The sequence below is a fragment of the Myotis daubentonii genome, chromosome 7, assembly GCF_963259705.1.
Source record: "Myotis daubentonii chromosome 7, mMyoDau2.1, whole genome shotgun sequence".
Taxonomy (NCBI): Eukaryota; Metazoa; Chordata; class Mammalia; order Chiroptera; family Vespertilionidae; genus Myotis; species Myotis daubentonii.
In genome coordinates, this window is record NC_081846.1 from 6,702,148 (window position 1) to 6,719,170 (window position 17,023).

General features: G+C 45.3%; 1 protein-coding gene across 6 annotated transcripts in view; it reads right to left on the reverse strand.

Moving 5' to 3' along the window:
- Positions 1-1,465: 1,465 nt before the first annotated feature.
- Positions 1,466-17,023, reverse strand: part of ANKRD44 (ankyrin repeat domain 44) — a 229,537-nt gene continuing 213,979 nt past the window's right edge. For 2 of the 6 annotated variants that reach the window (XM_059702634.1, XM_059702632.1), the window contains exons 22-29: positions 15,436-15,523; positions 13,463-13,546; positions 12,382-12,527; positions 11,836-11,918; positions 9,324-9,406; positions 7,945-8,036; positions 7,131-7,166; positions 1,466-5,720 (exon numbers count right to left, since the gene is read on the reverse strand). In XM_059702634.1, coding sequence (XP_059558617.1) covers positions 5,473-5,720; positions 7,131-7,166; positions 7,945-8,036; positions 9,324-9,406; positions 11,836-11,918; positions 12,382-12,527; positions 13,463-13,546; positions 15,436-15,523 — 860 coding nt within the window. In that variant the 3' untranslated portion in view covers positions 1,466-5,472. The remainder of the gene's footprint in view (positions 5,721-7,130; positions 7,167-7,944; positions 8,037-9,323; positions 9,407-11,835; positions 11,919-12,381; positions 12,528-13,462; positions 13,547-15,435; positions 15,524-17,023) is intronic. The other 4 variants (XM_059702637.1, XM_059702636.1, XM_059702635.1 and 1 more) reach the window with 2 other exon arrangements.

The following is a 17,023-nucleotide window of genomic DNA, read 5'->3' on the forward strand; positions in this document are numbered from 1 at the left end:
AAGTCAAACAGAAAAAGCTAAGCTATGATTTCACTCATATCTATATACATAAAAAGCCAGCAACTGGAACGCCGGAACAACCAGAATGGCTGGTCGCTATGATGCCCACTGCGGCCAGCCAACCAGCCTAATCAGGGATGGGGCCGACTGGCCAACCTCCCGGGTCCCCTCCCCTGCACTGGCCTGGCCCCGATTGGCCCCTATCAGGGCGGGCTAGCCAGACCGCAACCGTGCATGAATTTGTGCACCGGGCCTCTAGTTTGGAATATAAAACTGAAACTTATGAACACAAACAGCAGTGTGGTGGTTGCCAGAGGGAGGGGGGTGAGGGAAGAAAGGGGTCTTAATATAAGGTGACAGGAGAAGATTTGCCTTTGCGTGGTGGGCACATGGTTCTATATACAGATTTTGTAAATGAGTAATCCACACATGTAACCTATATGTTCGTGTAGACTAAGGTCACCCAATAAAAAAAAATTTTAAAAAATGGAAAGCATGTGGATTTGTATATCTGAATGAGGACAGGGCAGAGTGCAACCTTTCAGAACATTTCGAGGAAAAATAATAATAATAAAAAAACAACTAAAAAAAATATTCAGTAGGATGACACAGAAGAGAGACCTATAGGCACACATGGTATCAAACCAGGTTACTGAATATTTGTATACACAAACTTGAACAAATTCTATAACCTCTCTGGGGCTCAGTATTTTCATGAAAAACAGTGGATGGGATTGGGCTAAACTGTAAGAGCTGCTAACATTCTACGACACTGTGATTTGAGGAACTCAGGAAGGCCCCACCCCCACATCTTTTTCTCATCAGTTGGGAACTCTATCATCAGGAATTTGTTCGTTAGTGCTTCTAGCGACTGTTCCTGAAATTACTACTCAAGGGGAGAAATTCTGATGAGATGAAGAGAAAATTCTCTATACTATACCTTTAAGAACAGCGAAGAGAGGCCGGGTCTCGTGTGCTATGAAGCAGTTGAAAGGTAGTGGTGGCAACAACAAAGACAAGAACGGTTGAAGTCACAGTTTTGGGGACCTCCTAAGCTTCCTCCTTTCTGATATATGCAACCAGACAATTAATCACATTTCCCCTCTTACCGCGAACACGAGGAAGCTCAGAGCAAACTCAAGTTCAGTCATGGCCACTGTGCTAAACTTTACAGTTCCCATATTTGTTTGCATTTTCGGTCTTAATTTTTCTATTTCTAGTTTATCACATGCCTTTTGTTACAAGCCAGCTGGAATCTTTTATGAAAAGAATAAATATAATCAACACAAATATACATATTTGAATTTTTTCTCTAACTGTGGTGATATAAACAGAAGTATTAAATATGCATATACACTTCTCTCTGATTATTTATTTTTTAGGAATTTAATGTTAATTTGGCATGGGTAGGGGAGATAAAGATGTAAATGATCAGAATAGTTGGTAAAATGAAAGAAAACAGAAATTGCAACAATATTTGTACCGTCTTTATTTGTAAAAATAACCATCTGAATGCATGTCCATAGTATATTACAGTTAAGTACGTCATTACATTATTAGCATTCAGTAGTTGAAAAAGTATTAAACTGTGCTTGAGAAGATTCAGATTGGTTCAAAGTCATTCACTGAACTCAGTCATTTCCCTCATTTTTACAGTCATGGCATTTACCAGAGTCATTCAACCTCAATTTACATAAGAAAACATTACAGACAAAATCCCACTGATATCATCAAACAATATTTTATGCTGTTACAAATATATTAGGCAAAATAGAACACTGGCACCAGATCTGTATCATCGTGCTTCGCAAAGATATATTGCACATGCTAAAGCATAAAACATGTAGACACACTACCAACCCAAATATACTTGCATTGAGCTTTTAGAACACTGCATAAGGAACGCGGAGAATTACATTGTGTACACACACTCAGATTGTCACTATCTTGAAACGCTTTCCCCCTATAACACTGACCTATGGTTTACGGTTTGGTAAGAAGAAAGCATTTTAGCACTGCAAAATCAAACAGAACTCCTAGAGAACACTTCAGCTTACCCATTTCCATTTCAAAGCAGGGAAAAGGGGAACTAGGAAAAAAAAAAAGACACTTTATACATTCAAAGAAAGGCTGAAATGAAAACTCACTTGTATTATATTGCTCTGATAACACTCAAGTGAAAAAAATACAAAACATTTCACAGAACATTTTCAGAATATACAGATATAAAAAGGCACTCTACCTTCATAGTACAAGACAAAAGGGAAAAAAAGGGGATGAGTTCTTCAACCAACACAACAGACAAGCAAACCGAGTTGCTCAACAGTACAAAGCATAACTAGTGCAGCGAATCCATGTGCTATTCTTGCTCTAAGTTAATAACAAAATAATAAATCAAGTAGCTGTGTACTGCCTAAAGTACCAAAACATACTATGGTGCCCTTTTAGTAGTGATACATAGAAATCCCCTGAGCTATTTACTGTAGAATCGTAGCAGATTTTAGGCAATGTGGAGACAGTAATGTATTTACCACGGACAGGCAGACGCTGGCGAACAGGTGAAGTGCAATGAAACACGATCCCTGTGGCTGTGGTTAAAATCGAGTCGAAAAAGAACACATGTAGGTAAAAAGCACTAACCGGCTAAGACTCAATGAAAAGCACGATGTTTTCTGTTTTGTTTTTTTCTTAGAAAGCTATGTTGCAAATCTAATGTTATCTCTAAGAGATGTACTTGACAGATACAGAACTCAGAGTTTTTAAAGTCATTTCTCAGAGGAAAAGAATTGGCCAGGGGCAGGGGGGAGGGGGGAGGGAGCAAGAGGAGAGAGGGATTCAAGGAACCGTTCAGAGTAAGCATGACTTCGTGTTGCTCCTTTGTCTGCCTTCCTTCTGTGAGGAAGGGGTGGCGGGAGTCAAAAGCAGCTCCGTGGAGATGAGGTCCAGGCCTGCATCCTGCTGTGGCGCTCCTGCCCTCTGTGAGGCTCCGCGGGGCCCTGTCACCGCTGGGCCACCGCTGAAGCGGCCGTCTCTTTGCCTGCTTTCTACGCCAATGGAGCAAGATTTCCATTCATTTCTAGAAAAAGACACCGCAGTGTGTCGTGCTTCTCAGCATTGGCTCTCTCTCATGCTCAGGGTTTTGGTAACTGTGCGGTCATTATTACTCATGAGCAATTTACCTGCTGCAAAAGAATTCACCTTCTCTAAACAAACAAAAAGGACAGAGGGAGGAGGGGGATGCAAACACAATGATGGAAGTCCTCCGGACAAGCTGTCCTCCGTGAAGAACCCAACGTGAGCTTCTCACTCAATCCGGGTATTAAAAGAGCGAGACTAAGTCTCTTGCAGTTAGATGAGAAACAGAATACGGAATCTGTATTTGATCCAGATACGGTCGAACGCTGTTGTAAAAATATCTCACAGACACGATGAAACTGCAGTTTCCAGGGTGAAAGGGACCCAGTGATCAGATGGTTGGTCCTCCCCTCACACAACACTTCCTTCCCCCAGTGGGAATAGCGCGAGCTGGTGATTGTTATTTCTTCTCTTGGCACAAGTGTCCACCCACTGATGCAGTTTCCCAGGAGTTTACTGGGACCACGTGGGATTTCAGGGCATTTGGGATCATTTCTGGACTTTTCTTTTGGCCACGTCTGTGCATATGATCCACAGCGCACTTCAGGTTCATCTGGCAGAAGAGCAGAAGGACTCCAATGTCTTCTAAGCTCTAGGTTGGCCACAGACTGGGGCTGAGTGATGGGTGCTGTGCCCTCTCCAGTCCACGTGGGAGATCATGAGGATCCGCTGAGGCCTTAGCAGTGGAAATGCCGGGCATGGCCCAGGGCTGCTGGCCGGCCGAGGGAGGGCCCTGTGTGTTTTCTGCTTCTTTGTTTTTCCAAGTAAGACACACAGCAATGAAAAGGGAGAACGAACAAAGGACGCTCCCTCGGCATTTGTTTCATTTCCAATAAATATAAACACATTTACATCAAAAGTATATGAACATTTCCTCTAGTCTGGCAAAAAACATAAAAAATAAAAAATAAGCCGTCGTCAACACATCATCCGTTACAAATGGTAAGCCATCCACTGGAAATCTCTGTCATAAGAAATATAAAATACAACAAAGACTCTTACGCAAAAAGATTCCATTTTAACTCCATAGAAAAGCTACTTCAGGTCTCACTTTCACTGCGAAGAAAAACCAGTGAAGTCTTCCATTCTCGACGGAAGCATTTTGGTCCTCCTGTAGAGCTGGTTGATGAGATACAGACAGAACTATATACATGTGTGTGCACGTGTGTGTGTGAACGGTTCTGGAAGAGTCTCATTCTTCTTTTTGTGCAGCTATTCCCGGGGCGGGGCGGGGTCCGTTGGACCTAGAAGCTTTGGCAGAGGGAGCAGACACAGGGTTCACCAGGTTGATTTCATCAGCGAGCAACTACCACGGGCTCTCCTCTCCACATCCCCCACTCCTGCCACCTGCTCTGCCTCTCTCTGTGCCCTGCTGCAGCCACACTGGCCCTCACTTGGCCCGACCTCAACTGAGAAGCCCCTGGAATATTTTACTATCGATGAACAAGGCCGATGGTCTCGATGTTCTTTAGAAGTTCTGTTCTGTCTAAGGATGAATCAGTAAGGGCAGTTCCACAGCAAACCTGCATAGGCCTCCGGGTGTGGGTGCCATCTGCCTTTCCCCGGCAGGGTACCAGACAGCCCTGGATGCCATCGCTCGGGTGGGCATAAGCCACAGGCTTGTTATGGGGAGCAGTGGGCGCCGTGTTTGTGTTAAAGGAAAAACAAGCAAGTCCTGTTTTCAATGAGTTTTTCTCCTTCATTTGGCAACTTCAACAAATAGCCTCGGGAAGAAGTCCTGGCTATTGAAGGGCTCACTCGAGGGAGGACACGGATCATCGGTCTCCCTTAGAAAGATGACTACAGGCATGATTTCCAGAGAGAAACACGTTTGCCTTTGGGTTCTAGTGAGGACGTAAACAGCAAAGGGAGAGGAGGTTGGAGGCTTTTCGTATCTGCCCCTGCCTCCCCTTCCCCCCTGGGGACATGCATGATACAACTTCTGACAAAACAAATGTGAACAAAACAAATAAAATAAAAAAACACACACCATACTTTATAGGGGACAACAGTTCCCTCTCAGTGCATTATCCCCAAAGAAAAAGAATTAAATGCATTTTTTTTTTAATTCCTTCTTTAAAATGAGAGGTAGACTTTCACAGAAGTCTCTTAGAGCTAAGGAAAGCATGAGACAGATCAAAAGCAGGGCCCATCCGTGTGAGTGCTTGGTCCTCCGGCCTAGCTGCCCTCCCTCAGTCTGGTGAATGAATCCCTTCTCTACCGGCTTCTGGTAGCTCGGGCCCGTAATAACACTGGAACACGACCTAAACCCGGAATCCGAGCTTCTTCCCCTTCCTCCAACAGGGCCGACCAAGGGCAAACGTCTACAGTCCGAGGTCAAAAGGTTTCCGAATCAGAGTCGTTCTCATTGTACCCATCCTCCGAGCCTACGTTGTTACTGCACAGGCTAACCATGCTACCCAGGTTGGAGAGGGTCGTCCTGTTCAAATTGTCTTTTTTAAAACAAACCAAGTTGACAGCCGTCATTGTACTGGAAGGAGAAAAAGGCATCATGGTAGCCAAAATGAGGGCCAGGCAGTCAGCCACGTCTTTGTTAGGAGCGCAAGCCAGGGCCGGGGTATGACCTGGGCGTAAATGCAGACAAGGCAGTGGTTAGTCCGAGCATCCACAGTACATCTCGTCCGACCTCCCACGGAGATGTATGTTGAGTTAGCAATCATGCAGGCAAAGGGAGGAGTTACTTCTCACAGGGCATGCTAGGGGCGAGGTGAGAGGGGCCTGGAGGGGAGGCATTCTCGGGAGGGTTGGGGGATCCTTTTCAGCTTACGTGACAACGACAAGCACTACATTATCCAAAATTAGGCAGAATTCCAGTCTTTGTCTAGTGAATGGAAACACGAGGAGGGGTGGGGCAGGGGGACACAATTCCACAAAAAAACAGCCACGGGACAGCCAGGACGGGGCTCCCACTGGCGAGCACACACACTCACACCATGGGCCTCGGCCGGGGCCGGAGCACGCTCATTCTGAGAACAATGGCTTTCCATTGTAGGCGGTTGTGTGTCAGATCCTACCATTAACTGGCTCTAGAAAAACGGAACCATGCGAGGAGGTCAGAAAGAGGCAGGCACCAGTCATGTGTCGTTGAACATGAACCATCATTTAAAAAAACAACAACACTTAACAGAATTTTAAAAAATAGCAACATTGCCAACCGAAAGGCAGCCGAGGTGGGGAAATCGCGATGGTTGGCATAGTCGTGCCCTGCTCTACCATTTAGGCTGGATGGCTGCCGTCCGGAGGGGAGAGTGAGCTCAGAGCATGAAACAGGTGCGCAGGGAAATAGATACTCGTGGGTGTCATTATGGCTGCCTTTGTCCGCTTTGGTTCCAGGCCATCCTGTCCTCTCTGCTGGCCGGAGTTGCCACTACTTCTCGCTCATTTACTCAAGAGGAACCGGCTCAATAAAACCGAACTTTCTGTTGTTTTGTTTATCAGCGCTTGACCTCATTTCTGCTTCCCCCTCCTCGCCCCTCTTAACAGATTATTCCTTCTCTGGCGTGAAAACAAACAAGAATGGACGGATATCTTAACGTCCCCTGCCACGAAGGTCTGTGATGAGTCAAGGAATAGGATTGTGAGGCTGTACTAACGCGCCCCAGACGTTCCGAGGTCTTTGGGATGCAGCTAAGCTCCGAGACAAGCCACAGCCCCACTGGCCCAAGGTCCGTAAGGGCTGGATGAGCCTCGGGTGTAGCAGACTTACACCAGAGAAGCGAACACTGTGTGTTCTGGTCTCTGGTCATTGTGGAGAAAAGTCGTAGGCCTCTGCACGCCAGCCCCAAAGTCTACAACGGTGAGTAGAGGGTGAGGGAAGGGGAGGCAGGAAAACCAGACGGATGGAGTAACAGCGAACTTTCTGCATCTCCTAGATGAATCGGGCCAGGGATGGGGCAGGGAACATGCTAGGGGAAACGGGGCCGCAAAACCAAACTAACAGGAGTTATAGCTAATGACGCCATAGGGCTGCTTACTTCTGAGCAATGGGCATGGGCTGCTAATTCCAATACCTGTAATAAGCAGTTAATTGAGTTACGTTAATGCATTTTATTATACGACGTTAATTAAATGCCACGATTCATGCCACATTTTGAAAAATTTACTTAATTAGTAAATATCCAGAAGTCCCTCGCCTGCTCCCCAAGGCTAATTAATAGGCATTGTGCTTCGAATGGCATCTAATACAATCCTGGGGTTCACAATTTCGTAGGAAGCAGAGGAGAAAGCTGCTGTAAAGAGTTAGTTCATTCAGAAAAGGGACGTTATCTAGATCAAGAGAAGTGTCAGGCCTAGACATGAATTTAAAATTCTTATTCACACTCCCCAAAGAGCCATCCTGGGAATATGCGTTCTGGTCTGTTCTCAAAAAGAAAAGAAAAAGGTTTGATCTCAGAATGGACTGGAACACAGAGACCCGGTGCTGACGCGAGCCCTTGAGCATGCATGGATGATGGGGAATCCCTCACTCTTCAGTGTGTGCGGTCAGCACGGCGAATGCCAAGGTGCAAGCTCGTCCGTGTGTCTCGGGCATTTTAACCGCCACGCTGAGGAGCCAGCGACCCTCGCTGCTGACGTCACATGCAGAATGGGAGGCAGTGGTGGCTACAGGGAGACTGCACTTTAACGAAGACAGACAGGACACAGCATCCTTGCTGATTTCTCACACACGGGGGGCTCCGAAGGGAGAGGGTTCCTACTGCCTCTTTAACTAGCTCCTAATCCCTCCTGTCCTCTGGCTCCCTGGCACAGGGAAGGCACCTGCCGTGATCGTGTCCTTTTCCCACTCACCGTTCTCATCGACAGCGAGGACGCAGGCCCCTTTGGCCAGCAGCTCCTCCACCACGGCCTTCAGGCCATTGTGCGCAGCGACGTGCAGGGGCCTGAGAAAGAACACAGGGCGTCAGGCGGGAGACAAGTTTGTGTGAGATGCGCCATTTGGGCAGCCTGCCTTGTTAAGAGGCAGCCAGTGGGTAAGAATCCATAAATAGCCTCTGAACATTTTTACTGGGGGGGAAAGAGATTTGCTGACCAGGTCTTTTCCAGGTGCTAATGACCCAACAGTCCTTCCAAGCTGGCCCAGATTTCTCTGCAGATATCACAAATACTCTGCATCTCAAACAACCTCAATGACAGTAAATAGGACGACAGAAGAACTTAAGCTCTGGTGCATTTTCTAGAAGCTTCTTTAACCCTTGAGCTGTACGCTTGCATTTGAATCACTGTTTCACCCAGTTCATCAATATGACTGTCTGATATCACTCATATATATAACCTCAAACCTCTTTGTTATTACTAAGCGATATTTTGCTGAATTTAGAACATCTTAAAGAACAATGTCAAAGTTAGTATGTTCTGCTATCTATTCCTTAAGAATTTTAATGAAAAAATGCTAATATTCTTTGCCCTTTAAAACAAATACATAATTTCCTAAAATAGAAAATAAAACAGCACTTATGTGTTTATTTATTATTAATTTTAGTCCTCACCTGAGGATATGCTGATCTTTTAATTGATTTCACAAAGAAGAAGAGAGATAGAAAGAAACATCAACTGGTTGCCTTCTGTATGCACCCCAACCGGGGATTGACCCTGCAACCTAGGTATGTGCCTTGACTGGAAATCGAACCCACAACCTTTTGCTGTATGGGATGATGCTCTAACCAACTGAGCCACATGGCTAAAGCTAAAGCAGCTTTTTAAGTTTTTCACACTGAGGATAACACTGAATTACATTAAAATGTAATTAAGACAAATTGCTTAGAAACTCTTCAAATATATTCTGGGAACCTAATTTATAAAACTGTCGTTTTCCAGGAAGAACACATAATGCTAATACATTTACCAGTATACATATATTTCCCAAATAGGTCAGCCCATACGTTTTTCTAATCGCCCAGTAAATTCATAATATTACCATAGAAATATCAGCAAAGAAAAACACAGACCTCACAAATCTCTATGCCGGCATATCAAAATGCAGGTTCTAACGGAAACTGTCTAACTGGGTGTGAGCTGCAGGGGTGTGACTAAACTTCACGAAGGAGAAGTGGTTCTGTGCTTTCACTACTGTGTCCCAGCTCCGGCCTGGCACAGAGCAAGCTCTTCACGTGTGTTGAATAAATGACTAGGAATCTGGGTCTGAGTCCAGCTCTAGCCATCACACTTACGTCTGCAGTGCATTGTTTTTGGCATTAATAAGGCTCTCGTCTTGTATCTTGTCAAGTATCAACAAGGCACATTTTTCATGACCCTAGGGAAGAAAAAGAAAATGATCAGAGACTCAGGATGGAGACTTAGAAAAGTTCCAGAACAATCACTTCATTGGGCTTTAAATGTGAAACGAATGTCCTCTGCCTGTATCCATGTTATCAGGCCATCGTCTGAGTAATTCCTTTTTCTTCTAAAAAGCAAATAGTCCCAGGGCTATTTGATTCCAAATGAGGTCCCATTAGGACTTGGTTAATATAAATCTGATCTGAAATACTAACATTTCTAGGGTAAGTTTTAGAACTAATGTCCAGGGAGCTGAAACCGATACGAATTCAGCTGGGTCAGCTGGTAAACAGGGAGGAGAATTAGAAGTATCCTTTAACATCACTTTTTAAATGTAAGTCCAGTCCCATCTTCTTCCTCAAGTCTTCATGACTGACCACTTCCTTGATCCATTTATCCTTGAAGTTCTCATGTCGCCTATTATCTGTGTCACTCGTCAGTTACTGCCTTATATTGTGAAAGGATTCTTTTTCAAGAAAGCCTATTCATCTCCTCCTCAGCAAGGGGAAATGATCTCTGCACCTTATAACAACAGTGGGTAATTTTAATGGATCCGTCAGAGGCGCTTTCACGGTTTCAGGCCTGCGCTCCGTGAAGGTACTGGCTTCCTGAGCCCCTGTGACCCGAAGCATCAACATCAGTATCACCTGGCACTTAGCGACGTGGAATCTCAGGCCCCACTCCCGCCCTCCTAAATCAGAAGCTGAATTTTAACAATATCCTCGGGTGATTCAATGGCACAATAACGTTTGAAAAGCATTGCATTTATAGTCATGAAAACCACACCTTAAAACACACTTGATGAAACGGAGCACTTTTTGTGGTTTCCCTGGGACATCCTGAACATGAAGTGAGAAAATGCAACTGATGAGAGGAACAGCTGAGACTGCCGGTGCCGCTGGATACAGATAACACCTTTAATGCTGGAACTATCCTATGTAATAAAACCCTAATAATGTAAATCGACTGAATGGCTGAACGACCGGTTGCTATGATGTGCACTGACCACCAGGGGGCAGACGCTCAACACAGGAGCTGCCCCCTGGTGGTCAGTGTGCTCCCACAGGGGGAGCACCGCTCAGCCAGAAGCCGGGCTCATGGCTGGCAAGCGCAGTAGCGGTGGCAGGAGCCTCTCCCGCCTCCGCTGCAGGCGGGCAGTAAGAAGTGAAGGGAACCGCACTCTGAGAGCCCCAAACTGTGAGAGGGATGTCTGACTTCCGGCTTAGGCCCAATCCCCGGGGGGGCCGGGGGGGGGGGCGCGGAATGGGCCTAAGCCAGCAGGCGGACATCCTCCAAGGATTCCTGGACTGCGGGAGGTCACAGGCCTGGCTGAGGGACACTCTCCACCCTCCAGTGCATGATTTTCGTGCACCAGACCTCTAGTACTGAAATAAACACCATCACTGGTGTCAGCTGCCATCATACCACAATGCCTTAGAAAGGAGACCCTTAAATATAACTTTAGAAATATCCACGGAGGTTTCATTCTGATATACTACTGGTGGAGTGTAAATAGTTAAGACTTCATTTTAGGGGAATTTGGACTTTAAAATGTTCATAGCCCAGGCTCAAAAATTTCACATTTAGACATTTAGTTTAAAGGAACAAGGCTTCCTAAAACATTGCACCACAGTTATTATGTAGAGTAGCTTGTATTTGAAAACAAGCGAATGTCTAACGGGAGGGAGTTGGCTGACTAAAGGGTGGCACATTCCTAAGGTAGAGAGTACCATGCATCTCCGAAAACATTATGAAATGTCTACACAAGAAAGCTATTCATAACATGTGACTCAGGAACAAAAGCAGGTTGTAAGCAGTATGATCCCGCTTCTGTGAAATCACATTCCTATGTGCCATTTATCTTTTGCTGAAGCAGTGAACACAATGCTATTTTTTTAAAAACCCAACAAAACACCACACACACAAATGCGTTCTTTGCATTGGACTAGGCACCAGAATAAAGGGAGAGGGTAGACCTGCACACAAACACACTGACTTGCCTCACAGGAGAGCATGTGAGCTGTGTTATTACAAGGCCTTCCAACGAAACAAAATGAGAACAAGTGGAGAGGCTCATATTCTAGAAGCCATGTATCTGAGGTCCTAATGTGTGTTTATAACCAAAAGGTGGTACCACAGACACAGTGGCAGCATCAGGCCACACTGCAGTCAGCATGCAAGTGGCCAATGCCACGCAAAGCACATCCCGTCCACCTGTGTGGTACACCCTTGCTTTTCCTCCTCCAACTCTGCTTAGAGGGGCCAACATCCTGGGGAAATGGACCTCTTAATTAGGGGCCATGATACGCACTTTTGAGGTAGAATGAAGTGGCATTTATCATCATCATCATCATCATTACTATTATTATTATACTGAATAACAGTGTGTCATATTCCTTTACATACTTTACTACACGCCAAATGCAAGGGTGTGTTCAAATCCTTGTCCTTCACAGACAGGTCAGCCTGGGCGCTGTTCACCAGAATGTCTACAAAAAAATACAAAAGAAAGCTACTCAGACTACATGCCAATTAATGCACTCTAAAGAAGTTACAACAGAAACAATAACAGATCTCAATGAGTGCAGCTCACATAATCCTATTTCATGTGTTTAAGAAAAAAAGGAACCATTTATGGCCACGATTGTTCTAGCCAAATCCAAGGTCTGTCGGCATCCATTGTTTGACAGCTTTATCCCCAGGGACAATGACTCTGTGTTACCTCTGGTTTCTCAACGTCAAGAGATTTCCCTGCTGAGAGGTTGGCTCACTTGGATCAGGCCCACCGACCAGCCAGTAACGGGACTGTGGACAATGAACAGGTGGAGCCGGTGGCTTCGGTAAAATGTCGGTCTTTTTATGGGTATATAGCAAGAGACTAACGGCTTTTTGCTTGCCCATGCCTTTGGTGTTGGACAGGCACGGATGGGCAGTCCCCCCTCGGGCACGTACCCACGGCGCCCGCCTGCCCGTTCTCCGCGGCCATCATCAGCGCCGTCTTGCCCGTGTTGTCGGCCGCGTTCACCTGGGCGCTGTGTCTCAGCAGCAGCTGCAGGCACTCCACGTGGTCCGCAAAGGCTGCGGCGTGCAGCGGCGTCCTGGCGGCGGAACGAGCGGCGTTAGCTTCCTGGGAACCTCACACCCGCGCTCCGTGCACGCCAGAGAAACACGGCAGGTTCACGGAGATGCTCACCAGGCCCCCCGGCAGGGTCACCGATGCAGGGAGGAGGGGGTGAGCTGGTGGCCCTGATCGTGACATTAGCACCTTTGTTCACCGCTTTAATCTTGAGTCCCAGTGGCTTTTCTTTCCCATGGATAATGATACTTTCAAAATTACACCTTAAATTTGTAGATCACTGGCTATTTTTCTAAAAAGCCCACGTCATCTAATGTGAATGACTGATTTTTTGGGGGAGGACAACCTGGCATTACTTGTCAAATTTAAAAACTACTGGCCTTTTAACCACTTCTAGGATTTTATCTCCTAGATACACTTGGGTCATAGGACCAGGCACATATGAACTGCACCACCCTTTGAAATAGCCAAGTACTGGAAACAACCTAAATATTCTTCCATAGCGGGCAGCTGATTAAGTTATAATATATCCATTCAGATGAATAATATTCAGCCTTAAAAAGAATACGGTAAATCTAAGGGTTTTAGTATTTGGGAAGATCTCCAAGATGTACTAAAAGCGGAGCATTGCTATGGAGTGCTCCATTTGCACAGAAGGGATATAAGCACATACATTTTACAGATGTTTGTAGCTGTGCACAGACAATATGTGAGGGACTATACACCTTTGGGAAGGACAGTTTCTAGTGGCTTCCTCCGTGGAAGAGGCTGGGGCTGCTGGGCCGAGGAGGAAAACTTGTTTTAATTATATGTCCTTTACAACACTTAATTTAAAAAACATGCGTACATATCACTTTTCCATTTAAAAACTAAATAAGAGATGTTTGGCCCTCTGCAACCACAGGGCAGAGGCTGGGATGCGTGGGAAGGAGAGGCGTGCTGTCCTGGGCCACTCACCTGCCTTTGTCGTCCCTGCAATTGACAATGCTGGAATCGATGGCCCCCAGCAGCAGTGACGCACAATTCTCATGGTCATTTATTCTAAAACGAAAGCAGCATTACAAATCTCACCACTTAAAAAGTTATATGTCCCCTCCTAGTCCATCTTCCCAGGCAATGTATACTTAACAATCTGATGGTGGTTGTTTTTTAAGTCTGATGCAAGTATCTGTGGCCTTTGTTCTGGTAAAACGTTTAAAGAAGACAATTTAGGTCAGTGATGGCGAGCCTTTTGAGCTCGGCGTGTCAGCATTTTGAAAAACCCTCACTTAACTCTGGTGCCGTGTCACATAGAGAAATTTTTTGATATTTGCAACCATAGTAAAACAAAGACTTATATTTTTGATATTTATTTTATATATTTAAATGCCATTTAACAAAGAAAAATCAACCCCAAAAATGAGTTCGCGTGTCACCTCTGACACGCGTGTCATAGGTTCGCCATCACTGATTTAGGTGATATAAACGAACTTTATTTAACACTTCCTGAAGCGGGCAGTCTCCACTCTGAAGATTTGGGAGAATCGCCTGCTCCAAGAAGTGTTGAAGCCTGTTTATCTGACCTAAGTTGCCTCCTTTGCTTGTCTGAACAGCTGTGGCGAGGAGGGTAGGATCTGAAGCTGAAGGTCTTGGGAGGAGAAGCTCAGGAGGGCACCCTCTTGACTCCGAGTTCACTGGGAGCCGTGGGTTAGTCACTCTGGGATTTGAGCTCCACTCTCTCACAGATCCAAACAAATTATATCCAAATTTTTAAAGGAAAGAGGTTTATTAAGGTTCCTGGAAAGGTCCCGGGACAGTTATACTAGAGTCCACAGCCAGGGACAGCTGCTAACACACTAACAAGGACTCCGAGAAATCAATTAAGACAAGAAATTGTGAGCAACGGCACCTCAAAATCTAAGTGGGCACAACTTGAACAAAATAGGTCCCAAGACATAGAAGCTCATGTTGTGGAATCTCAGAAGGAAGGCGGGGGAGGGTGGGGGTTGGGAGGTGATCAACCAAAGACCTTGTCTGCATGTATGCATAACCCATGGTCACAGACAATAGGGTGGTGAAGGCCTGGGGTGGGGGGTGGGAGGTGGGGAGTGGGGAGTGGGCTAGAAGAGGTCAATGGTGGAAGGAGGGGGACATATTTACATACTTCAACAATAAAGACTTAAAATAATAATAGTAAAGCCTTTAGGGTGTCTGCCACTATAAAAAAACAAACAAAAACAAAAAAAACCTTGTGAGAGAAATAATAGGCCTATTGTTCATGGAATCTTGGAAGCGAAAGCCGAAAAACTGGAGGGCAAGGGTGGAGCGCTTCAAAGCTGTTAGAGAGCGCTGGCCACTCACGTCACCTGTGCCAGGGCCAGCTGGTCAGGGAGCAGGCTGGATGGGCACTAGGTCACCCACCAACCTCAAGAAAGTGGGTGCCCATGACCCAGCAGGCTGACATGGAAGTCTGACTTACAGTCCCTGTACTCTCTGGACAATGGTTCGCACATTGAGATTGGAGCAAAAATTTCATATAAAAAAAAAACCTTACAACATACGAAGAAAGGGAATTACAATACATGAAAAGTCTTCCTGGTAGAAAATGTCTTTCTAATCATTCGCAGGCTTATTTTTAGAATTTGGCTGCAGGTGTGAAGTACACCTGAGGAGTATGGGGTGTCAGGTGCCCCTCAGGCCACCTCTTCATGCAGTTTCTCTAAGGTGGCATGTGAGCCACCTTGGAGCCACGGCATTTCATAGAAATCTCCTGGAAATCATTAACATTAGGGACCACACTTCGCTCTCAGACCTATTTGCCTTTAGCAGCAAAATAGAATACATTGGTCTTATCTGTAATGTGAAAACTTTTTCCTTTCCAAAGGTCAATTTTTCTACGTGTCGTTGAAGGAATTAAAGCAGCACCATTGACTTCTGGCATCTCTACTTACATCGCACAGTGCAGTGGAGTAAAGGGATTGCCGACAAATTCGCGAAAACATTTCTGCTCCAAAAGTACCTCTATACAGTTTTCATTACCTGCAAGGACGCAAAAGAATTTAGGAAGTTTCTAAGAATGAAATTTTGTTCAACACAATCATTTTTTTTTTTTTTTGCCATTAAGAACTGAATTCTGGCTTATGCATTTTCCTGAATCGGCTGAATGCTCAATCTCCATGGAATGAAATTCACAAAATGCCAACATGTTACTGACTATGCTCACAGGAGTTCTGAGACATAATGAACAAATAAGACAATGAAAGCCATATGGTCTGATGGAGAGAACGAGATGGAGAAGGGACCTCATTTGCAAGCAGAATCGATTCTATGTTATGCTCAGCTCTTGATAGGTAGACATCTAACACACCTCAGTTTGCCTATATTTACAACAGGCAATTTCCCCTTCACCCATCTGAGTAAATTCACTTATAATTATGGACCCTAGTGAAGGGGAGAAGATGTGATTGATAGAAAATAGCAGATGAAAGGGTAAAATGCTGAGTGTAAAATACTGTGTAAGTGTTTAAAATGGCATCAAGACCAGCTCCTGGCAAACAATGTGTACCCAATAAGTATTTTTTAAAAAAATAAGTAGAGGAATGAATGTGAGGAATTATTTTCAACAAAATGACAAGTAGTTTCCAAATCAACTGAATTTAAGTTAAGGCCTCAGCTCTGTTGGCTTCCTTGTCACGTGATCCAAAGCAACTCTCTTGGGATCTGTGAGTCCCAATTTCTCATAGATAAAAAATCAGACAAGGAAATTTGCCCTACCGATGTCACAGGATGATGGGAGCTTATGGATAAAGGACCTGAATGTGGTCTGTGAAGGGATGGACAGCTATTAATGCCAAACTATTTGGCTTTGGAATACAGATTGTTGTCCTGGAACCTCCTGTTGGCTGAACTCAGCTCTCTCATGATCTACCTCAGAATGACGAAGATCAGACAATTTTAAGTATTAAAACACAACCTAAACCTTTCTTTTACCTATAAAGAGAAAAAGGGACACTGCTGAAAGGAGGGTTAAAAACATATAAAGTAATGAATATAAAAATCCCCTAACTTTATGTAAGTTACACTGTTTAGCTTTCTGCCTATACCCAACGCTCCCTTAAACACTTCACACCCTCTATTAGTATGAATCCCCCGCCCCCAGGATCTACTTAGGGAAGCGTCTACACACACCACTCTTTGGGACTCTATGAACCCCAACCTAAGGGTCTGTGTAGATACGACTGGGCATCCTTGAGTGACTTTCGGTGTTTCGCAGTGCTCGGTGAAGGGGATTCTGGGAAGATGGGAGCTTGACCCTCAGACCCGGAGGGAGACTGCACTGGAACTGCTTAGGGCGGGACTACTCCCCTCCCCTGCTTGCACCTGGAGAGGCCTCAGAACAAAGCCCTACCACCCCCCTTCCCCTCATCTCAGGGGAGAGGATGTGGTCGGTGAGTTTGCCACCTGCCATAAGACCAACACTCTGACTGCGCCTTCCCCTTCCTGCCAGAGAGATCTCTGGATTTGACCCAGATGGGGTGT